Here is a 25081-nt window from a genome sequence, read left to right on the forward strand (position 1 = left end):
TTCAATCTGCCTGCAGTCTAAAATTCATGTCAGCAACCTAACACTCCTCATTATAATTTTTGGTAGGTCTTAATGACAACTTATCTCTGTCAAAGAGACACAGCAGGATCTAGAATAACAGGGACACCTTTATGACTGAAATCACCCCACTTGTCTCAAACATCTCTGTAGACTTTCAGCAGAGAAATCCTGGGGGATGTGTCAAAGGCATCAATGCTGAAGCCCAATCACACCCCTAAGCCAGCTGCCACAAGGTAACAAACCAGAGAACAGGCTGTTCTGTGTGAACTCAATTTTCTTTGAACTCCTGGCAACAGTCTGCACAGGTAACTAAATGAAGAGGTATAGCATACATAGCATGAACACTCAGAACAGCCTCTTCCCTTTCCTATTAAATCAGTGTTCCACGTCCTTCCTAGAGAAGATGTTAAAAGCTGCACCATGCTGCCAGGCCTTTGGTCTGGCTACAATGTACTTATTTTTACTATCTCGTTTGAAAATCCCCTTGATAAATGAAGTAACCTTTCTTCCTTTTCACCTACTTATGGACTGCAATAAATCAGAACTCACTTAACCCTTAGTTCATTGGTAATGTATCCACTTGACATCGCAGGTACCTAAATCTGAAGCAGGGATATTGCTAGTTGGATATTTTGAACATGATCAAAATCACAAAAGGACTTTTATATATAAAGTTAAGTTATAAAGTTACTATTTTACTGATGCTGTTGAACTTTCAAAATTCTCCTTCTGTCTTAATCAGACAATATTCCTAGATTCTGCAGAAATTAGTGTTCAAAAGAAGTTTAAAATTATTTACTAAATTAAGTTGAATTTGTACATGCTGCAGAATAAAAACACGCAATAGTTATTGTGGCTTAATTGTGCTGTGGCTCTTTCATAATGAGCATCAATGAATATATCAGTGCCTGAAATGTGTCAGAATTTTAGCCATCAATGCATCACAAAGATGGTCTTACAGCACAAAACAAGGCCAAAACAACAATTGTTGGTGCAGTTTGGAATGTACCGTCAAAAGTACTTGTGTATTACCATGCACAAGTAATTTTTTAACTAAGCAATTACCACCATCATTTCCTAAAGTTACTTGTGTGAACATGAAGGGGATTGTTGTGGTATGTCAGCACTTCCCATGACTACAGACTACACCCCATGTGGAAATGTATCAGCATTTTTCCTCCCTCAGACCAGCTCTAAAAATGTGTGGTCTTTAATCTTAGCATTTGTGTTCTGAATGTTTGTGGTTTTCCCTTTCAGACAGCTTACAATGGAAACTCAGATTTTCAAGAGGTCTTTTTCTCTGTTTCTACGTAAAAGCCATTATTTATATGAAAGGACTTACATAATATCCACTTCTTAGGAAAAATAAGTCCCCAGTTCTCATATCTGCACAACTATAGAGCTTCTCAGGACATCCTGAGAAGAATGATAATAAATACCGTTAATTGGTTTAGAATACCAGTGCATCTACCAGTCTTGCTCACTAACCCTCACTATTGCGCTCATCTTCATCAATCTTTTTTTTGTCTCCTGAACACAGTGCTTTCCAGAGTGATACTCTACTGAAGCCTTCTCCTTTACCCCAGTCCTGAAACACCTACTACTGCTACTACTTGCATCCCTGATGCTGAGGAGTCCCTCACTCAGCCTTCTAATCAAAACTGACTTCGCTGACTCAGGCAGCATCAAGACTTCAGGGGATGTGATCCTCTCTGCCCTTATGAAAGGAGGGACAGGATTGCTCTTACAACACCATACTCTACTTGCTTAAAAGTAGGCTGTCGTTTACAGTGTCACTGGATGTCTTTCTTGCTTTGAGAAAGACAATTCACTTCTAAATAACTTCTACTCTAAAAAAACTGAGGAAGCTTAACAAAGAATAACAATCAATGGAGCCCTGACTTAAATATGTTTCCAAACATAAACCAAAACTTCTGTGCCCCAATCAAACATCTATAAGGATTTTTCTGTCTACATTCTCTACATCCCATGGATAAATGTTGCAGTGTATCAACACTTGACAAAAATCTTGTGAAAATTCGTAGTTCTCAGCAAAACCTACTACATTCTATAGCTCACGTTAAAGAATTGCTCCTTTACCACATGATTACTTATTAGCAACAATCATCTCTGTAGGGCGAATCAGCCAGCAAAAAAAAGAAACACTTCACTTGGAATTTCTCAATGAGGGTCAGCGAGGAAAATCAGTAAGCAAAGAATGTCTTGCAAGACACAAAGTCACACATCATATTCTTGCATTTCATTTAGTCATATAGAGATTAGTTACATCCATGCACTTACCTGTGCTTCAAATCTATCATAAGCCTAACTGGGTCTTAACTATTGTTCAGTTTTTGTTTCCTAGTGAAGGAAGATGCCATAAACCTCTCAGTTTGACTTAGTTCTTTCCTCAGAATCACACACAGCTGCTCCCACTACCACCACACACCTGGCATTATCACTGGAGATATTTTTTCACTTCCTCACCAAACTCTTAAAGTATTTGTGTTTTGAAAATTCTTCAACACGTCAAGAGTAGCTCCAGAAAGAACCACTTATTTGAGAATTCAGTTTCAAAGAAAATCATTGTGCAGAATTTGAAGCAGAAAAGTAATCTATTTCCTTTCCCAAAATGCAGAGAACAAAAATTCTACAATAAATTACAATAAGAGAACAGTAATTACTAGGATTTTTAAAGCATAAGATTTCCATGTATCTTCTGTAGTTGAAATCAATTAAGCTACAGAAATTACTTATACATAAATGTTTGATGTTATGTATAAATACCTATGTCACGAGTTCCCATTTACTTCAATGTATCAAAATCTGTCTTCCTAACCATAAACAAAACCTTGAGCCTACATAAAAAATTTGAAAGCACAACTGAATGATTCAGGAAGCACAACATTTTTGTCATCTGCACAGTGCCTGAAGACCAGGCTCCACATTCTTTAAGAAAATGGAGATCTGGATTGATCTCCAAGACTTATGTAGATACCATACCCCTGAGCAGCATTCTGCAGCCATAACTCATTATCGTTTCAGGCACTTTGGCCAGCACGAACAGCACTTCAACAGCATCCTCCCATCCTTCCTTTTTTCTCAATCATCACTTCAGGTGACTGCATGCTTGCCCTGACATCTACTTGTTGGCTGGGAACTGACTTGATTTCTGACCTCCAGGCCTCTGCCAAAAGAAGCCGTTTGCACATAAGAGGCAAAGCAATTTTTTCCTTCTATAGTTTGTTTTACTCGTATGATCTTCATAGTGGCTTTAATCACAATGGTGTTCTTAATACAGCAATCAGGGTGTTTCCCAGGACTACATACTAGTACTTCCAGACAGGCACAGCCTCTCCTTTTCCACAGCCTCTGAACCACACCTTATAGGAAGAGTCTCTTATATGCAGAGCTCATTTTTTTGGAAATTTCTCTGCAGCTCTACCAAGTTGCTGCTGTTTTTATAAAACTACTCCACCGGGGTCAAGACATCATTCTGTGCAGGTGAGTCATCTCTGCAGTTCTATGCATGGGAAAACAACTCACAAAGTAGAACTTGAGGAGCCGAGATCTAAAGCAAACTTTAACAGGGACTCAAGAATAATTTTCTTGACAGACTTAAGGATGGGCTTCACATTCTGTTGTTGTTAGCATAAATAGTTAAAAACATATTATGCAACAGAAAGGATGTTTAGTACTTAATTAAAGCATCTATTATCCATGATTTTGATACTGTCTCTCACAGAATTCTTCTGCACAAAATGTCCAGCATACAGCTAGACAAGTCCATTATATGCTGGGTGAGCGATTGGCTGACAAGTCAGACTCAATGAATTACATAGTAAAAGGTGTCACATCAGGCTGGTGGCCAGTCACCAGTGGGGTTTCCCAGGGCTCAATCTTTGGACCAGCACTCTGTAATGTTTTTTATAAATTGTCTGGATGCAAGAATTGAATGTACATTGAGTTTGCCTATGATATGAAACTAGGAGGAGCTGTGGACCCCCTTGAGGGCAGAGAGATCTAGCTAGACTAGAAAGCTGGGAAATCACCAATCATATGAAATTCAATAAGAGCAAGTTCAGGATTCTGCATCTGGGACAGGGTAATCCAGTTTATATTTACAAACGGGGACAAGAGGTTGGAGACAGCCCTGCAGAAAGAGGTGTGGGGGTTTGGGTCAATGATAAGTTCAATATGAGTCAGCAGTGTGTCCTGGCAGCCAAATGGGTCATATCCCAGGGTGCATCAAGCACAGTATCACTAGCCATTTGAGAGAGTTGACTGTCCCTCTCTAGACTGCACTAGTGTGGCCCCACCCCAGGTACTGTGTGCAGTTTTCAGTGCCTGCACTTGTTGGAAAGTTTGGAAACATCAACATCCAAAGCTTCAAAACAAGAACAACACAAACCCTGTCCGGAAGTATTTTTCTTAAACTCATGTTTTTCATCCAGCCTCTCAGTATCATAATAGCCCACCTCATGATTTTTAGACATTCACAGCTGACTATGCTATATATCAAAATAGCACTGCCTGTCTCATTAATTCACAACTTGGATATGCAACATAAAATATTAATCACCACTTTGGAAGCCACTTGCATCCCTTAATTTGTAACATGATAATGCTCTCCTTAAGTCTGCTCCAGAGAGCTTACTAATGTCTCTTCTGCTAGTATCCACATTTTGCCTTTTTCTTGTGTTTGCAGCAGACACATACAAAACAGAAGCATACTTCTTAGTTATTTTGCACTGGTCAGATGGCAGCAGTAGCTTGCCATTATCTCTGATCTCCGCTTCATTCTAAAGTCTGTGCAAAGAGGTCTTGCAGGTTACCAGAGGTAAGATGTACACATCTAAGTATCTCCTATGCTGACATGGGAAAAAAATGGATACATATACAAATGTACATATCTCCTTTGTATGAGTAATATGTGCACATCCTTGTGGCTGGAGTGCTTGATACATAATCATATACAAAGCAGTGAATAGGGGATGCATTGCAGTAATTTCACTGCTAGTTCCACAAAGACCAGTAAAGCAGAGGTACATGAAATGATTAAGACTTGCGTGTCTACAGGGAGGCTCTAATTGGATTCAAGAATTTTAAATCCATCTCCAGATGCAGAGAAGCAGAGAGTGACTCACAGGCCTTTCCACAGAGCACGCAGAGGTGAAATTAGCAGGGGAGATGAGCGTTATGTGGGCAGAAGAGCTCCTATAAAACCACATATTTATAGTGTAAAAAAGCAAGTACAAGTAATCTATTTACATGGATCCTAAGAGCTTCATAGCTCCTGAGAGAGGACCAGGATGAGAACAGAGGAAGAGAAATTGCCACATACTGCATCACTCCAAAAGCAGCAAACTGCCAAGGCATCTGAAAATAGGCAAAGCTTGGTTAGACTCAAAACTGTGCATACCAAGTTAATATTCTTCAAAGAAAGTGTCTGGGAAGGTGCACAAAGAATGCATCTGTCATACCGGTTTTGTCTGATTTTGTCATCACAGCAACAAGGACACAGGCAGAGGACTGGGTGCATATGTAGGATGCCACCGGGGTACACCTATACTTACAGCTTTTTGCAGCATGAGCTTTAGCACTCTGAGGTCTAAGGAAAATCTATGCTGTCACCTAAACACGTGCCCTCCTGGACTTCTGCTGTGTGAAGTTCCTTTGAACACTCCACTGAAAAAATATAATACAGGCTATTCAGGTTGAGGTCCACCACATGGACAATTCCTTGGAAGTGATTAGTTCATGTTAAAGAACCAAGATCACCTGCAACGCTACTTAGTAATTCTGCTGAGTCTTATGCACAGAAAACCACAATAGCCATCGAAAACACAACTAAACAAAAGGGATAGAGCTCTTATGAAGGCTATTTGCATAAGTACAGATAAGTATCCTTTCTACAGTATAACACTAAGTACACCACACAGCTGACATTTGATTTAGAAGGATTTTTAAAAAAACCCTATCTATATACTTTAAATGAACATACTCCATAACAAAAAGTGTTTCCTGAAAACTTCAGAGCGCCACATAGCTTTGAAAATTTTGACATCCATATATGCAGTGCTGAAGGAGATGCAGACCTCACAGTATTCTTTAACTATATGCTTTTAATCAGCAAGGCATACATAAGTCACATTAAGAAAGTACTACTACTACCATTGGCAAATCTTTACACAGTTTCTCAGTTTTCTGATCTTCAGACAAACAGGATGTTTTTGGTTTTGTCTATTCCAAACTCTTGTTCCAAACTGTGCTCAGCCATATCTCCAATTCACTTATTACTGTTTTTTTATAGCCTGGCCTTCTCACACATTCAAGATATGTCATCCTGTGTGTCCAGTTCAGAACACCTGGTCTTTTAAATAATGTTTATTCTAGTGTGATTGGTACCAGCTTCATGCTTTATCTTAGTCCCAATTAATCATCCATATACTTGGCATTGCTCCCACACATATACCCTCACCAAGCAAGATGACAGAGATTATAATAACTCCGCAGAACCAAAAAGACACATAATGAGATATATAGTAGAACAGTGTGTTTGCTGTATTTGCTCCTACACATTGCATCTCTTTATTACAGGGATACAAATGTCTCATCACATAAGGAAAAGGAATCAGACTACTGCTAATGGTTTCTTCACCCCACTTACCAATATGTTCAGACTTCAACGCATACTGAGTTCTGTGAACCAGTATTATCAATGGCAAATACAGGCTAAACCAAACACAAGGTATCTAACTGATCCATGGGAAGTATTAGCTACCCATATATTGGCATAACCATTCCATTCTAATGTTTCAATGAAAGCACAAAAGCCATATAATTGAAACCTAATAAAATCCGTCTCTAAGGAGCACAGATACAGAAGATAACATCAAAAACAGCAGCATGGTTCTAACACTGTTCAGGGAACTGGCAGTGGGAGTATCTCTTTTTAATCCATTTGAGGCAGTGTAGAAAACTATTACTGGGGTTTTAAGGGATTTTTTTCCTTCAACTTCTCCTGTAGTGTTCAATGCTGATGGTGCTCATAAGAAAAAAAAGAAAAAGTAATGATTTTTTTTCTCCTGGATTTTGGCTTTTTTGGTCTCAAAATTATTTGCAGGGTACCATTTAGATCTTGCACGCATTAGAAGAAGTTCTGACACTAAAAATCATTTAATCTTCTTCAAATCCATAACACAATTCATAATCAAAAAAGACATGTCTCTCTAAAATTGCATGATCAAAACACACAATACTAAGTTTGTTCAAACGGCTCCCTTACCAGCTTCTTTCAAACCTTTTGATATCCACAAGTCAAGGAACAATATAATTGTGAGTAGGTATAACGGTTAAAATTGCAGAGACTGACACTTGCTTCACTTACGTAACAATAGGACTTCTGTTCTTGAGCTGATACAGCCAGCACAGACATAGAATAAATTATGCCATACCCTTTCCACAACTTCATTTCCGTGAGTGGTCATGGTCCTCCTGATAGTGCAGGGAAAGACTGCCACAAAAGGTTACATACCAAGGAACAATTTATTCTTTTCATTGTATCTAATACTGTAAACCACAGCCTCACTGCTTAGGGTTTCTCCAAGCCCCACGGCTGCCAGACACATCTAGTAGTGCTCTGAAGCATCTCCCACTCGTTTCATCAAGAACACACTTTGCTTGCTGGCTGACATGTAGCTTTGGCATGGACAAAACAGAAGACACTCTAAAGTGTTATTTTCATAGAACAGAATCACAGAATCATAGAATCACCAGGTTGGAAAAGACCCAAAAGAACATCAAGTCTAACCATTCCTATCAATCACTAAACCACGCCCCTCAGCGCCTCGTCCAGAAGTCCCTTAAACACCTCCAGGGATGGTGACTCAACCACCTCCATGCGCAGCCTGTTATAGTGCCCAATGGCCCTTTCCAAGGAAAAATTTTTCCTAATGTCCAGCCTGAACCTCCCCTGGCGGAGCTTGAGGCCATTCCCTCTTGTCCTGTCCCCTGTCACTTGGGAAAAGAGACCAGCACCCTCCTCTCCACAACCTCCTTTCAGGTAGTTGTAGAGAGCCATAAAGTCTCCCCTCAGCCTCCACTTCTCAAGGCCAAACAACCCCAGCTTTCTCAGCCATTCCTCATATGGAACCATCCCTCCTCACCAGCTTCGTCGCTCTTCTCTGGACTCGCTTCAGAGCCTCAACATCCTTCTTGCAGTGAGGGACCCAGAACTGAACACAGTATTCGAGGAGCGGTCTCAGCAGTGCCGAGTACAGAGGGAGAATAACCTCCCTGGACCTGCTGGCCACGCCATTTCTGATACAAGCCAAGATGCCACTGGCCTTCTTGGCCACCTGGACACACTGCTGGCTCATGAAAGACACATTTGTACATGTCAAGGCCAAGTCTGCTCTACCTATATGTCTAGCAAGTTAAGAAAGTCCACACAAAAGAACAAATTCAGGGAGCGTGCGTGTGGATAAGGTTTTAACCTCGACGTCTAGAGCAAACCTATGATTATATAGGAGGTACGCTGTTTAAAAAGAGAATGGTTCTCACCACCCATATGAACAAAACTATAAATTCCTTGATGGATTGAAGTTTTATTCACGAGAATTGTCAATCTTTTGTGAGAGCTTTGGCAAAGTGTACCCAGACAGCCCAAATTTTAAAAAGATTATGAGTTATGATCAACTTATTCTCAATACAGAAGAGTTACATCTCCAAATAAACTCTCTTTATCTAAATCTTCAACGCTACAAGGAAATAATAACATAAGCATATAGGATGTTTCCATCTTTCTCCAACCACACACAACAAATTTGCTACAATGCAAATGAAAGATGGGAAGGTAGCTAAAAATAATGCCATGTGGCTTTGATGAAGTATATTGCCTGACTGGAAGTATTTGTAAAGATTAAGTCTCCAGAAGCCAGAAGGCATCAAGCTTTTGGCTTTTCAGAGGGATGCAGAGTGCAGGGACTTCCCATACTCACTTAAGATGTTCCAGTTCCTTCAAGAGGCTTTGCATATTGAATGTAAACTAAATCCACCAGGTCTTCCAGCCCCACTAAACACCTGATCAACAGCAAAATCTCAGCTGGCTTCTCATGGACAATAGTTAGGTCTATCTCTGGCTGAAAAAATGTTGTTTTAAAACAACGTGTTTCATATCACTGACAAGTAACAGATATGTCAGTACCATTACTCATCAGCACTCTACATTTGGGCAATTTAGCAAGTTGGGAATTACACAGCATACCTCTGCAGCAAGACCTGCATAAGGCAAGACCTTACTGCACTCTACTCACTGGGCTCTGGTTGCATAAGGGCAATGGCTCCGGCCAGAGACAGAGAGAGAGATAAGTAAGGATAAAGAGACATTTGCCCTCAGGGCCACATTTCCAATAGCCATCCTTGCTAGCACACCCAGAGATCAAGAATTCACAGTTTCCTCCCTAGTTTGCAGCTTTTTTTTCAGTGTCACATCTTTGGCATATTGTGAGACAGAAGTGATGCAGAACAAGGACAGGAATTCCCAGCAAAGCTTGCACTGCCAGTGGGAATCCCTTAATTACTGCCCAGCTTTTATATGGGTGAACAGAAAAACAGTGGTTAAGGATCCTTTCCTTCTTAGGCCAATTAAGACAGAAATCTGAGCTCACAACAGAGCACAGTAATGGTCCATAACCAGTCTCCTGGGTCTGCATGGATGCCCCATCCCTGGAGGTGTTCAAGGCCAGGCTGGATGAGGCTTTGAGCAACCTGATTGAATGGAAGGTGTCCCTGCAGTGAGCTTGGAACTAATGATTCTTAAGGTCCCTTCCAACCTTAACCATTCTGTGATGATGTGATTCTGTGTGAACAATCAGTGCTGTAGTGTGGCACCCACTACCTCAGCTCTGCTGAAGATGATGTTCCTAAACGGCAAAATGGCAATGTTACCCAGAGCACCAGAAATCACATTGAGACACACTGCTTCTCGGCAGTCAATGGCCTCTTGCCTCAGAAGATACAATCTAGTTCTTTAAAATGCACTCAAGGTAAAGAAACCTGCTCTGCTATATCTGTTCCATATTACATGGTTTCTTAAAATACAGCCCTCTCTAATCTATATTACTATATTTATTTTCCCAGTAATTATTATATTTATTTTCCCAGTAATTATTGTATTTATTTTCCCAGTACTCTATGTTGCTTTTCTTCTCTTATCTACTTACACCCTTGCTTGCAAAGGAATTTAGTAGTAGCCAAACAATTGACTAAATTTAAAGCTCAAGTCAACCCATCAGCTGAACAGAGAGCTTTTCATAGCTGTGTGAAAACAAGACTTTAAATATCCACACGACATAGAAAAACTCTCCTGGACTTGGATTATTTCCTGTAGTTTACACAAGCATTTGGCTTCTGAAAGCATTTTAAGTAGTGCTAATAAAATGAAAAGATAAATGCCAAGTAGCTACCAAGTACTCTTTCCACATCAGAGGTGCATTAGCATTTCAGTGTAGATCAGGAGTTAAATTATTAAAATAAATCTCATAGTCATCCCCACTCACTTCACTATGATTCTGATTGCAGAGCGGTCTCGTAACATGTGAACTGAATTCCTTTTGAATGAAGCTGAAGCAGAAATTTCTCACCAAGATCTTACCTGATATACTACAATCACTACCAGGCATTCAGTCCACAGGACCAAACTAGAATTAGTCTAAAAATTAAACTATATATAAATAACAAATCTCCAGTGGGGAACGCTGCATTCTCTGTGTTATTTTTTTGTTGTTGTTGTTTTACAAATCCATGCCTTTTGTACTGTATGACTTTCCAACACAGACATAGCTTCAGAAGTTCAGGTCAGCTGCTAAAACACTAAACCTGAAAGAAAGCAAAAAGGAGGGGCACAACCATGCACCCATCAAAGATATGGCATACATTTTAAACTGGAACAGCTCCCACAGGAGGTAAAATTGCAAGGAGACAAAATGGCTCAGAGGAACTATTGCCAGGTCTTTGCAGTAGCTGTCATATGTCTCCTGCTATGTGCTGTTTTCCCCTCAAAAATCTGAAGTTTTATATAGTTATAAGAAAAAAATCAGCTCTTACTCTCGAAGGAACTGAAAATTTAAATCCTGCAGTAAAGACAATTCAGAAAAGCAGAAAAAGTGACAGCATTGTTCTTTTTCAAAATATTGTGATTCTGCAATGTTTGGGATTACATCCTGCAAAAATACTTGCTATAAAAAATAATTGTTAAATATGACCTCTGAACGTTTAAAATAAAAATAAGCAAAACATCCCAAATCAGCAGAATCTAGTCTGCAGAATAATTTTTTTCTGCTGAGTAAAGGCATACAGCACACATACTAATGAATGTCTCCTAACAACAATCAGGTCACCTCCATTGTTCATTTGCAAGAAGTCTTAGTAGGAGACAAAATTCTGAGAAAATATTTGAAAGCTTTGTTTATACACTGCTTGTTTGCAAAAGCTTTGATTTTACAAGAACACTTTCTGCTTTTGTGTACTGATTTGTCTACCTTTTAAACAGTATATTTAAGAGCCATGCTATGGTGTTTTGTAATTTAGAGTCACAGTTAAAAACAGCACTCTTGTTTTTTTAAGAATAAATAAAGTATCAGAACTAATCCCATCTTTCCAGCCTGAAAACCCAACACACTATTTCACTAGAGCCAAGCAGTCACAATCATAGTCACAATTAAATAATTGCTTAAGTCCCAACTCCCTGGTTACATTGAGATGGTGCAGACCAAACTAAGCCCACTAACCCAGCGAGAAATTCTTCAGATGTCAAAGAATGGCACAGAAAAGAAGCAAAAGTCTCTTTTTCCTCCTTCTCAGTGAATTTGCAGCAGAGATGTGGGAAAAGAAATGGTTGCACAAGACTGCAGTGCAGAATTTTCCCTGGGGGCACAGGCTGGGAAAGACTGGAAATAGGAAACAAAATTCCTGTAACTACGCTTTGATTTCAAACCTCCACAACACCACCCCCACAACCATCCCCACCTTCTCCCTCCAGCCCATCCCTGGGCTTTTCTGTCTGGGACCTAGGTTCATCTAGGACAGGATAGGACTGAGTTCCTGTATCTTTCCCTAAAGGTTTCCCCATAGCTTAGCACAGGGCAGCCAGAAATAGTTATTACTTCCTTCTTAAGTGTACAGAAGGCAGCTCCCAGGATAAGCCCATGCAAGCAAAAATGGGGCAACAACATAACAAAGCACACTTAGCTCTCACCTGGGAATAAGGAGAAAGTTGGCATTAGTTCATCCAGGTTATTCACGTCACTAAGTTTTAATACTGCAAATCTTAAATCTATAACCACAAACCCAGTCACGCTCAAAGGCAACAGTGCAGACTTGGCAGAAAATGGACACCCTAACCAGCTGCTGACTTCTGACAGAGATACAGAGTGTGCTGTTGCACTGTAACTAGTTGCATGACATTGCATTAGAGAACACGAAAAACAATGAAAGTCATAACCTTCCTCATATGTTCTTCTATTAAGTCCTCAGTGTAGTGCTAATGAAAATCCTGAAACACAACACGCAAAGTCAACTGATCCCACTCTTCTGTCTTGATAGTTCTCTGCTACCTGCTCCTTCACATGCTCTCAAAAGACCTAAGATTCAAGCAAGTTTCATCTTTGGCTCAGCCATCCACAAGATTGCTACTCATACTCCTGATCTGGCCTTCACTCTTTAACAAAAAGCTCACTGGATGTGGTTTCTCCTACAGCTGCTTAATTTACCTTCCAAAATTTAATTTTTATTGCAAGAAAATTAATAAAGCATTTAAAGGAAATTAAATTCTCAGTAACTATGTTTTACAAAGGTTTGAAAGAAATATCAGGAGGAAATAAAAAAAAGTATACAGCAGTGAATCTCTTTAAATTCTTGTAGATTAAGAAGTTTCTCTGGACTCAGGCGTAGTTAATCTGAAAACACAAACAAGAAAAATATGGAACTAGAATAATCTGTTTTATTGCAGCTTCATTAAATTTTTACATACAGTTTCTTTCTGTGCAAGAAGAGACAGAATAAATCCTTCATAGAATGCAAGCGAACAAGATACAGCAGCACCATGCCTGCACGTTTCTAGAGAATCTTCCAAATTTGCTTAGGAAGACTGCCAACTTTTTATAAAGAGTACTAGAAATCCCATATACCTCATTTTAATGTACGATTTGGGAACTGATCTTTTTCTCAAGATTAGAGGAGTAAAACAGCAATTAACCTACCAGAGCCAAAGTTACAGCAACAGAAATGAGAGTAAGGCTAGCCTTTGGACATCACTGAATTTTCATCAATAGCCGGGGAGATATTCAAGTCCATCCCTATTCCAATTCGTTTTTTTTCTCAGGAACCTATTTTATTATTAAAATGAATTCTGCACTGGTACCAGCAGGCTCCAGTCAAAAATTCAACCCAAGCATGCTTAACTGCTTTCTCGGCCAGATTTGCATCAAGAAACAGAACAGTCAAAACTTCAGGTCCAGGAGCTAAGGCTTTCTAGACCTTAAGCACCACAAACATACCTATTTCCAGAGACTAATGGTGATATGGAAAAGGAGGATATACAATTTAGTCACTTAATGCTAAGCACTGAGCAGCACAGCACAGAAGGACAGATCCTTTTCTAAAGATATACTAAGACTCTTATCCTAGTCTGCACCAATGCTTTCTCACATTAAAGTAAATCTCCCCTTTGCATCAGGGTTATGGAGACTCAAGACAAACTGGGACAATCTTGCCTTTAATCACGAAAAGCCATCACCTATATAGCTGGTAAATCTGTTACTGCATTTTGCCTTTGCAACCTAGCCCAGCACTTTTAGTCACTGAGAGCAGCTCAGGCCCCAGCATAGACATCACAGTGTTGCAGGAATAGGCTAACACAGAGCTCACCCTCTGCCCAGGACAGTTCTGAACTTCACTGAGCTGTCTGAGTGAGTCAAGGATTTGAGGCCTGCACTTTGCTGATAAAACCTAGCAGAACCTTTCTCCCCCTAAGAGCTACATGGAAAGCTTATTTTCCAGTAGCTTTGGTTAAAAGACTATCCCCGAATCAGAGCAGCACAGGAGTATGTCCTTTTCCTTATTCTTTGTCTCCAAGAGACAGGAAATCTGCAACGGATGGGCTCCTTGTCTTAGAAAGAATGTTGGCTTATTCCATCCTTAGTCACATTTGATTCAACCTGTACTGTCAACACCATTAAATCCATGCTGACCTCTTTAACCCACCGGCGTAATTCAGGCTGCATGCATTCTGTGAACACTGGTTGTCTTCTCCTGGGCTGGAACAATACACAGTATCACAGTGACCAGATCAGGAACTGAGGAACCTGGCTACAGTAAGCTAAGGAGGCAGGAAACAGCAAGTGCTGGCATCATTCATCAATGCTTGTCATTTCTTCTGTCCCTAGTTAGAGTTATCCACACATGCTGGAGCACAGAATGTGCCTCTGCTCAATTTTCAAGGATTCCTCTTGAGGACATCCTCAGTCTTTCAACCTCATTCATCTTCTTCCAGGTATCTTACTCCTAAACAACTTCACAGTCAAATAAAAACCAGAATACCCTCCAGGGAACACTAGTAGTTCTACAGTCCATTTCAAGCATTACAGGTCTTTTGGCCATCAAAATGCATCTGAAACATGCCAAACCAGATCCTTCAGGATGGAGGCAACATTTGTGAAGATCACGGGTCTTAAATCAGCTTGTTTAAATTATTTTTAATTACAACATTGCAAACAAAGAAAAGATGTTGTGTATCTTTTGATATGAGGTATTTGTGGCTCTTATTTCAGTAAGAGAATCACATTCCTACCCCACAAAGCTTAACTTTTACTGCCATGTGCCCTTTTTTAGCAGTTTACACTGGTGAAAACAACTAAAGAAAACTGAAAGTGGATTTTTTTTTCCCTGCATGAAAAAGTTAAATATCTATATTATTTATCTAGGCTTACCTCTGCCTCCAGCAATTAAGACTTTCTCTCCTCCTGAAATTCTTGTGATTTTGCCTCACATATGGTTTTTCAGCACTTTTGTGGAAAAGGCAGGAGATGTCCTCACCAGCCTCAGAGCAATATTGTCATGTTTTGAAAAACAAATTTAGACCATAAATAGGAGATGTACCATGGGATCCAGCCATCCTTCCTGAGAAAGAAATTTCAGTTCTGCAGTGTTAGAGGAATGCTCCTTGGATGATAGAGGCTTATCAGTAAACCATGCACATGTGTGGTTATTCTGCATGTCAAGGTATATTTCCACATTCAGCCATTTTGACTCTTAAAAATATCTGTGTATCGTTGTATCTTCCTCATGTCTCAACTCTGTTTTAAAAGTTCTTATTTCCATTGATAACAATGGAAAGTAAAATCAAATTCCAGGCATTCCAGGCCCACACATGAAATGGGATGAGGTAACCAACAGAATTAAAACCAACCAATTAAGATCTGCTCCTAAGAACTGAAACCTTCTTTCACTTGAACTGGAGCAAGACACAGGTTTAACTAACTCTTGTGATGCCAAATATAGTATTCCTAGTGAAACACAAATTCCACTGGTGCGTTAGTTAAAAAAAGTACATCAACTAGTCATACCTACTGCCTTGGCCAGTTCTAGCAAACACTCTCATTCCAACGGAAAGACAAGATTTAGCCTGCTGTCCTCAGATCTACTTCCAAACAAAATCAATTAAAAGTTGAAAAGATGGGTTTCTACTGGCAGAAAGAAATCCATCCATTGTAGAATTATACTTGTAAAACTGCAGTACTGAAAATTCAGCCCTTAGATTATGATGTCATAGCTTTCCAAGACAGACTTTTCCAAGCTTTGAGTGACTCATCTGGAGAGACAAACACTGTTTTTGACATTTATACCTTATGAATTATTAACTGACTTGCTGCATCTAGAGCAATTTTGCATGAAAAAGAACTTTTGGCACATACCTTGAAGGCTGAAAATTGTGCAGACTGGAAAAGAAGTCAGCAAAAATATCTAATGAGCTAGGGCTGCTTAAAAGAGCAAGACCTATTAGTCTAGTGAAAGTCATAAGAGATGAAATCAAGAATAACTTTCAGGAGAATTTTCTTTCTATGGGGAAAAAAACCCCAAACTTTCATCTCTTTTGTAACATGTTCTGTTATCATTCTATTTTGTTGCAGTACTTCTCCCCACAGAAGCAGAACAGAAGTGATTCCCAGCGCTCTAGGATGCTTTAGGGTACTCTAGGATACTATGTCCTCTGTGTTACTGCACAAACAAACCGTACTACAACATATTTAGACAAATTGTTTTCACATTTCAAGACTTCTGCAGCCAGTAAGAACTGTAATTTTGGCAATCAAAAAATAAGATTGATAGATAAGTAAATAATACAAGTTATTAAAAATTCAAACAGAAATCCACCAAAAGATTAAGAAGGCAGAGCAGCATGTAAACTTTTTAACAGTGTAAAGTGCTTTTCTGCCATCAAAGTATGGGGAAAAAAGGGTGAAAAGCCAACATTTTTCTTAATTTTAGAACTTCAGCTTAAAGTGGATTCAGTACAGTATCTCAATTTGACAATACAATAACAAACCCAAAGGACATATTACCAAAACACAGCTCAAAAGGTATTACATCAATGTGATACCTGCTGTTTTGCTGACAATGAACCCAGCTACTGGTCTCTATCTATTTTGAAAACGATGTAAATTCACTTCATTAGCTCTGGTGCCAGGCCCATAGCCAAACCAGTGGCTGAATTTCTTGTTCTTTCAGGAGGCCCTCTGCCACCACACCAAGCCACCTTTACAAGCTGCCACCAGCAAGGCTACACTGCTGCTGCCTCCACTGCACTTCTGCTGGGATAAAATGACAGGGTAACAGGGAAAGAAGGTGAGACCAAACTGCTGCCCCCAAGTGTGACACACGTGAAACTGCAACAACTACTTCAGCCCAGATTCAATCTACATAATAGGAATTTTCTTAAAAACTCCATTCAGGTCTGTAGATGTGGCTCCCATCATCGGCACAAAAGCATCATCAGTACTACATCAATTACGACATATCCATGAATCATTCTCTCCAGGTCTGCCATAGTGGCTTCCATCGACAGACAAACCGAAATTATGCAGAACTTCAAAAGGCCAGATCTTATTTTTAATTTTCTCCCATGTAGGTCTATAAAGCCTCCATAAAGGGAAAGCCCGTGAAAAATGTTTGCCAGTAAATAGAAATATCCACCCTTTTTCTCCACTTCAAGAGAAAAAAAACTGTTATTTTAATTCCTATCACTACTATGACAGGTTGGATGGATTCTTGTGACGTGCTATAACCTCAGGTTTAAAAAAAGCTACTATTTTGTCTCCGAGATTAAGTGCGGGATTAGATAAGCCCTGAAGACTAGGTAATTCTGCCGTGGCAAAGATCATCACAATAATATCGCACTGTAGCTCAGTTTTCTTCCATCTTCATACCTCCATAAACTGAAGAGAGGATCCACATCACCATTTCCCATCAGTGACCACTAAGTGAAATGAAAAAGAGGACTAGAATATCAAAAGATGTTGGAAAGCAGCACAAAGTGAGATTGTTTAGTTCTAGAAGAAAAAGCTGTTGCAAGGATGCCTTGGCTGCCTCCAAGGATAACACAGACCTCCACTGAGAAGAGGGCCATAGGCCTGCTTCATCTGGACACTTCCTACCAAGAGCCCTCCAATTCACCATTTCTCTACAGATGTGGTCACAGAGTGGCAACAGCTCTTCGTGTCTGGCAAAGCAGATTTTCTATCCGTTCCCTGTCGTTGAGCTTTTAAAAGCCAATGAATTCACTGCCACACTACGAGGTCATTACAGCTAGTGTTCAAGTTCCTCCACCCTCCATCCTCCACAACAAACATGTAAGGCCTCTGCCACACCTGCCTTTCATTTGTACTTGTCAATTACATAAAACTACAGGGACTTCCACACAGTAACCTCCGTAAAATCTGCTTTGGTTAAACCTGTTTATGCTGCTTCAGTACTTTTATGAAGCATGATATTAATCAGTATGCTAGTCACGAGGGCATATTTAAGTCTTAAAGACATAGTTTTACATGGATGACCAAGAGCAGCTATTTCTTCTTTGCTGCATATTACTTCCAGTGAAGATGAAAGTCAAGATACAAACAAAAATCTGCTACAGGCTGTGTTTTGAGCACAACATCCACACATATTCTCTGCCTCCACAGACTGCTTGGAGAAAAATAATGCAGACTGGTGTCTATGAGTGCTTCAGCTTTATATATACATGCATACATAAAAATGGAAACTGTATATATCAGGTGGAAAGACACTGCAGTTACAGATGCTTGAGAAATCCTGCCTGAAAGACCAAGCCATTATCTTTTTTGTACACAAAGCAGCAGTTAAGATTTAGAAACAGAATTAGAAACTGGAGCAGACTGTTTAAGCCATCAACAACTTGGAAGGGCTACACAGTACCCAACTAAAGGGCAATTTAGATTAAGGTCAATTTTTCACCCTTTCAATTATGTAATATCAATAAAAGGACACGTGGGAATGATGCTAAATGTGAATACTGTGTCTGACAATCAAGCTAGACTGCACACACAGCCTACCTGCTGTGGAAATAATCCCCTCCACAGCTAAGTAAATATTTTTTTCTAAAACTAGTCTTTATTCCCAGACCAAAAATTTGCTAGCTTTCCTTTGCCTCACAATGTACCACTCCACACTGACAGAAACCAACAGACTGCCAATGGCATGTGGCTCTTGAAGTGACATTTCTAACAGCCAGTTTGGGCACTATCCTCAGAGCAATGCCACCTTGAAAACAGCTCTTTCCTCTTTCCTCCACCTGCTCACAAGGAGCAGGGATCCACAAAAGCAGGGATCTCTGTAACTCCAACATAAGCAACACAGAGTGCAGAAGCCACACTAGGAAAAATATAGCACTGTCCTACTTCCCAGATCAGCTCACACACATACCCTTACATACATTGGAACTGACTATAACTTGGTGGATAAGGCCAAGAAGAAACACAGAAGGAGATAAGCAGACCTAAAGTGTGTGTCAAGCTTCAATCACAGCCATCTGGAAAAGCCCAGGTAGCAGCATGCACAGGTCCCATGCAACACTGCAGGACTGTCAAGAACATATTATGAAAATACGGCTTAACAGGGATTTAAGAAAATATTGATATGAACACGTCACTGTCCACATTCTCTATCAGTATGAAAGGAATGGTAATGATCAGTTAGTTGCAGTTTGAGATTTTAGCAAGTGCAGAAGACACTGTGTATAAAAGAGGATCGCTTTACCCACATCAGTGAAAAATACTTTACACACTTCCGATTAAGGAATTTAAAAAACATTCATCTAGACAACAACAATGCAAGTCATAATCATATTCCCACTGACCTCAATAAAACTGCTCACAAGTTTAGGAGGCTTACCACTCAGAAGGTTTGCTGGATCCATACTAATAAGCAGACACTATTTCAGGACATTTTCAAAACAGATTATCGGTGTTTTCAAACTCTGCCTCAACCCTAATGTATTGTTTTATGCAAATGACCCTATGTAAACAGATTGAATCAATGCAGAATCCCTACAAAGCCCACAGGATTTTGTGCTATGTGGGTAATAGCAAAGAAAGGCAGGAATCTCATTTGCCTCTTATTAAACACTGGAGTCAATCTCTTACTGTGCACATCACAGGCTGCCTTGTTAGAGAGGGAAGTGTGGTACTGTCCACCTAAAAGTCAAGGCATGTGACATGCAACTATCAGCTATGAGTGAAGTCAAAGTAGTTTCTTCATCTGTTTCTTTCAGTATTAAACCCACATTTCTATAAAACTGTATAAACTGGTGAATTCTGTCCTGGTGTTAAGACAAATTAAATCATGGTGTATGATAAAAACAGAATACAGTGGTAGAAAATAAAACATATTACACGTCTTTTGGTTCAAATTACCACATTCAGTCTGCTATTTAAATGTCAGCTGCTTATACTCAGTGGTTCCCAGGGGTACCTTGGATATGGCCATTCCCAGCACTTTTGTTCATTTCTTCCCATATGAAATTATTACTTTCTGAAAGCTTAGTTTTGACTGTGCCTCACAAGAGCCATATTATGCAATGAATGCATTCATGTGGAAACAAAACTCACGCTGTCTTAAAATAACTGTTCAAATGCCTGAGACTGTCAAATCTGCATCACTCAAAATTATTCTGGAGGTTTTAAAACTGTACACAAACCTGCAGGAAGCAATAGTCTCTTGATCACACTGACAAAGCAATAATAGCAGATGAGTTTGCATGCCTCAATTAAAGGGGACTATTTGGTGACACAGCATTTAGTTGCCCATTTCTGGCAAAACACTCTTTGGAGAAATCTTTTTAGCTCCAAGATGTCTGATGAATTTGCAGCAGCACAGTTAACATTCAAATGGGGTTAATTCTTCTTCTTAGGTGCTCTGTGAGTAACAGCAATAAACAAATAATCTAACCTGCTCCATACTTGTCAAACTAACATCTTGTAATGCTGCATAAATGTCACAACTGCCAGGCTCATTCATTTTACAAACTCAGGAATATTTCTTCCAAAGTTCACGTCACTGCACAGAGGTAAAACCGTTAAAAAGTTTTTCTAAAAGGCAAAAGGGTGAACACTCCATTCATTCCAGAAGGAGCAAAGTTTCCTTCTAGTTTTCAATGACTCGCTGCTGTGGCAGTTGGTGCACAGAATGTGACAGGCACTAAGTTCTTGATCTTGACTTCTGGTAAAAAACACAATGACAGTATTTCAAGCAGGTTAGTTTGACACTTTGCAAGTCAAAAAATAATGAACAGAAAAAACCCCTTTAATTCTATAAAACAATCCAGACATGGATGTCACGTGACTTTAAGTTGTTCTATGTAAAGCAGACTTCTTCTGGATGAAAGAAAAGCTTTTTATAATATTTAAATTGTGCCCCAAATCTTTATGCTTCTAACTGGAACTGTTTTTTGTATTAATAATATTGTATGCTCGTAATCATAATCTCTCTGTTTACAATGGGTACTAAAGATACAACAAGAATACTAGCATTACAGATAGAGAGAAACCATGCCAGAGATTTCAAGATTTTGTAAGGCTAAACTGGGTTACAAGACGCAGCAACCTTATAAATAACTTGAAATTAAGTTACAATTTAGGACTCTATTATGATACTGTATCATAAGTTCTCACATGAATAAGAACGAAAGAAATAATTCAAAATTCTTAAAACTTTCAACTTGCTTGGTCCAATCTAGGAAGCTTCATTTATTCTGGCAACGTCAATCCATATTTCACCTGGGGATTAATCCCTAGCCAAAAAGATTACTCCCTAGAGTGAGGCTGGCATGATCACGTCCTGGATTTCTCACTCATGCTGAAAACAAGCCAATAAACAGACCAGTCGTGAAACCCACTTGTGAGTCACTCACACATGAATGTGTCTTTGTGGCCTGCACACAATCTATGAAAGTTAAAGTTGGGCCCAAAAATCCCTGGGTCAACTGACGTCAGGCTGCTAAATCTGGCACTAGAAACTTAAGATTTTATTTCCAGTCAGCTAAAACCCTTCCTTCTAAATTACAGTATTGCTGACAATGAGTATCAAAGTGTCATCTGAAGGACAGAACAGTATGCACAGACCTTTCACACTATGCTTCCTCCAAAAAAGATGTTTACCTCTACTGCTGCAAAGGCATATTCATTAACTCGCAATAGGGGAGAATTGCGTCTTCTATTACTAAAGTGAACTTCAGCTTGCCTATTTCTTAAATGTAGATGACACAGGCAGTGTAATTCTTATTTTCAGTACCAGCACTCACTGCAGCAGTGATCATTCCTGAGCTTCTGACAGCACTGTAGGTATCAGGGAGAGAAATAACGAAGCTGCAGCAGCAGACGGCTGCTGCAGGATGGGCTCAGACACCCTTAACTGCTCCTTACCACATCTGTGGTCAGTACAGCAGATTTCCGTGAAGCTTATTTTACCAATGATGCAGCACAATGTGGTATGAAAGGTAAGACACAATGTCATCTGATGCCTGCACGGGCCCTTGCAGGACTTGGCATATCCCATTGCATTCAGAGTCATAACAGGTATTGGTGTAACCGCAAGGCATTGAGAACAAGAATTTGGATGAATTCTTACATAAGGGACCATTCTTTCAGAACACTTCCCTGCAGTGCAATAGGATGAGAAAGGGAAAAACACAGGTGCTGGAAAGCATAAAAGCTGCTGTATCTTGCATGCCTGCAGCTACAGATTGCTTAGAGTGACTGTTACCTGGAGATGCCCGCAATGACGACTAGTAGGAAATAACGGCAGATTTTGCATTTAGTTGCAAACGAAAAAGAAAAGGCACATTACAGCAGTCTCGGTCTCATATCTGTAAATACACAGAAATTCCCCTCATTTCTATGAAAGCAGCTTACATTCAACCCCAAAGCATGCTGAGTCAGAACCTGATTCAGAAACTGTATCCTCATGGAGCATAACACACAGATTTTGTATTACAAAACAGCTGAAAGCCTGGTTAAACATCCACCCTGACCTTCCTGCAATATCACATCATGCCTAAAGCAACAAGACCAAGCCTCATTATTCAGATTTCAGCTGTATTCTGGAGCCAGAAAACAAAAGAAACCCAAAAAAATAAAAAGGTCATGTTTGTTTTGTTCATTGTGCATTTACAAAGTCAGGCTAAGGAAACACCAATGGAAACACGGCGTCTAGCAGTCGTTAAAAAAGTCCCACGATGGGTATCTGTCCCAGCAGACACCCGCGCTGCCTGGAAGCCTCGTGCTTGCCCACAGTGGACCCCACAGTCCGGGAGCACCTGTCCGCCAGCTGTAGAACCGAGGGAGGGGGGAATGCAGTTGGGTGGCCAACCTGGCCCCATGCACGCCTGCACTGCACAGCCCATGCATTCATGGAAACCTGCAAGCTGGTGGACACCTGTGCAGGCCCACCCACAACTGGACATCGTGCACGCACCATGCACGCTCCTGCCCCTGTGAACCACCCGTGCACCACGCACACCTGCATCTTGTGGTCAGCCACACGTACTTATCTACCCCTGTGCACACACACCAACACGCAGCTCCCATGCAAACCCACTCACTTCCTACACCTGTACATACGAATGAAGACCCGTGCACACTCACGCATGCTTGTGCGCACCTGTGCACATCCATGCACACCTGGGTACTGTGCACACCTGTGAAGAGACATGCATGCCCTTGCACACCTATGCACACACATACACACTCACACACACCTGTGCACTACGCACAGCCACACACAGATGTACACACCCATGCACTATGCACACCTGTGCGCACCCCTGCACGCCTGGGCACCTGCACACCCATGCACAGCCATGCCCTATGCACACTCATGTACAGCTGTGTACTACACACAGCCGTGCACATCCATGCACATCTATGCACTATGCGCACCCATGCACACCTGTGCACTACACACACCCATGCACAGCCATGCATACCCTTGCAAACCCATGCACAATGCACACCTGTGCACATCCATGCACACCTGGGCACTACACACACCTATGCACACCCATGCACATCCGTGCACTGTCATACGTGCCTGTGCACAGCCACGCACACCCTTGCACACTCATGTCTTATGCACACTCACATGCACCCATGCACTACGCACATCTGCGCACAACTGTGCACTAAGCACAACCATGCATAGCCATGCACACCCTTGCACACCCATGCCCTATGCACACTCACGCACAGTCGTGCATTAGCCACAGCCGTGCACACCCATGCACTACGCACACCTGTGCACAGCCACACACACATCAATGCACACCCCTGCACAATGCTCACCTGTTCACTCCCATGCACTATGCACCCTCATGCACATGCACGCACATCTGTGCACTATGCACGCCCTTGCACACGCACGCACACACCACGCACACCCACGCACACCCATGCACTATGCACACCCGTGCACAGCCACACACACCGATGCACACCCCTGCACTGCGCACACCTGTTCACTCCCGTGCACTATGCACACTCACGCACACGCACGCACACCCGTGCACCGCGCACACCCTCGCACACGCACGCACACCCCTGCACTATGCACACCTGCGCACACTCACACAAACCCACGCGCGCGCACGCACACCCTTGCACAGCCACGCCGCACGCACACCGGCGCACACCCGTGCGCGCTCACGCACACCCGTGCACAACCTCGCGCCATGCACGCCCCCGCGCACACCCGCGCGCGGCCGCGCATCGCGCACCCCCCGCAGCCACCGCCCGGCGCCCCGCGCCCGCCCGCTCGTCAGCCACGCCGGGCGGTACCTGCGTGGCCTTGTGGAACTGCTTCTTGAGCCCGGCCACCGACATGTCGAGGGCGGCGCGCTGCGGCGGAGCGGGGCCGAGGGGGCGCAGCCCGGGGCGATGCGAGCCTCACGCCGCCCGCACCGAGCGCTCGGACTGGGCTCTGCCGTGACGTCAGGGCGGGGAGCACCGCCCCCGGCCCGCCCCCGGCCGCGGAGGGAGCCCCGGCGGGGGGAAAAGGGGGGTCCGCTGCCAGGGGCGTGAGGGGAAGCGGATCTAAAGCCTGCCTGCTGCATCCCGCCCTGCGATACAAGCCCAGCCTCTTGGTTTGTATCAGAAATAGCGTGGCCACCGGGTCCAGGGAGGTTATTCTCCCTCTGTACTCAGCGCTGGTGAGACCGCTCCTTGAATACTGTGTTCAGTTCTGAGCCTCTCACCACAAGAAGGATGTTGAGGAGAGCAACGAAGCTGGTGAGGGGGCTGGAGAACAGGCCTTATGAGGAGCAGGTGAGGGAGCTGGGGTTGTTTAACCTTTAGAAGAGGAGGCTGAGGGGAGACCTTACTGCTCTCTACAACTACCTGAAAGGAGGTTGTGGAGAGGAGGATGCTGGCCTCTTCTCCCAAGTGGCAGGGCACAGGACAAGGGGGAATGGCCCCTGGCTGCACCAGGGGAGGTT

General features: G+C 41.7%; 1 protein-coding gene across 1 annotated transcript in view; it reads right to left on the reverse strand.

Moving 5' to 3' along the window:
- The window catches only part of SH3GL2 (SH3 domain containing GRB2 like 2, endophilin A1), a 94409-nt gene extending 69930 nt beyond the window's left edge, over positions 1–24479 (reverse strand). The window contains exon 1 of the mRNA XM_069880694.1: positions 24426–24479. Within this exon, the coding sequence (XP_069736795.1) occupies positions 24426–24470 (45 nt within the window). The 5' untranslated portion in view covers positions 24471–24479. The remainder of the gene's footprint in view (positions 1–24425) is intronic.
- Between the last annotated feature and the right edge of the window lie 602 nt (positions 24480–25081).

The sequence above is a fragment of the Phaenicophaeus curvirostris genome, chromosome Z (genome assembly GCF_032191515.1).
Source record: "Phaenicophaeus curvirostris isolate KB17595 chromosome Z, BPBGC_Pcur_1.0, whole genome shotgun sequence".
Classification (NCBI taxonomy): Eukaryota; Metazoa; Chordata; class Aves; order Cuculiformes; family Cuculidae; genus Phaenicophaeus; species Phaenicophaeus curvirostris.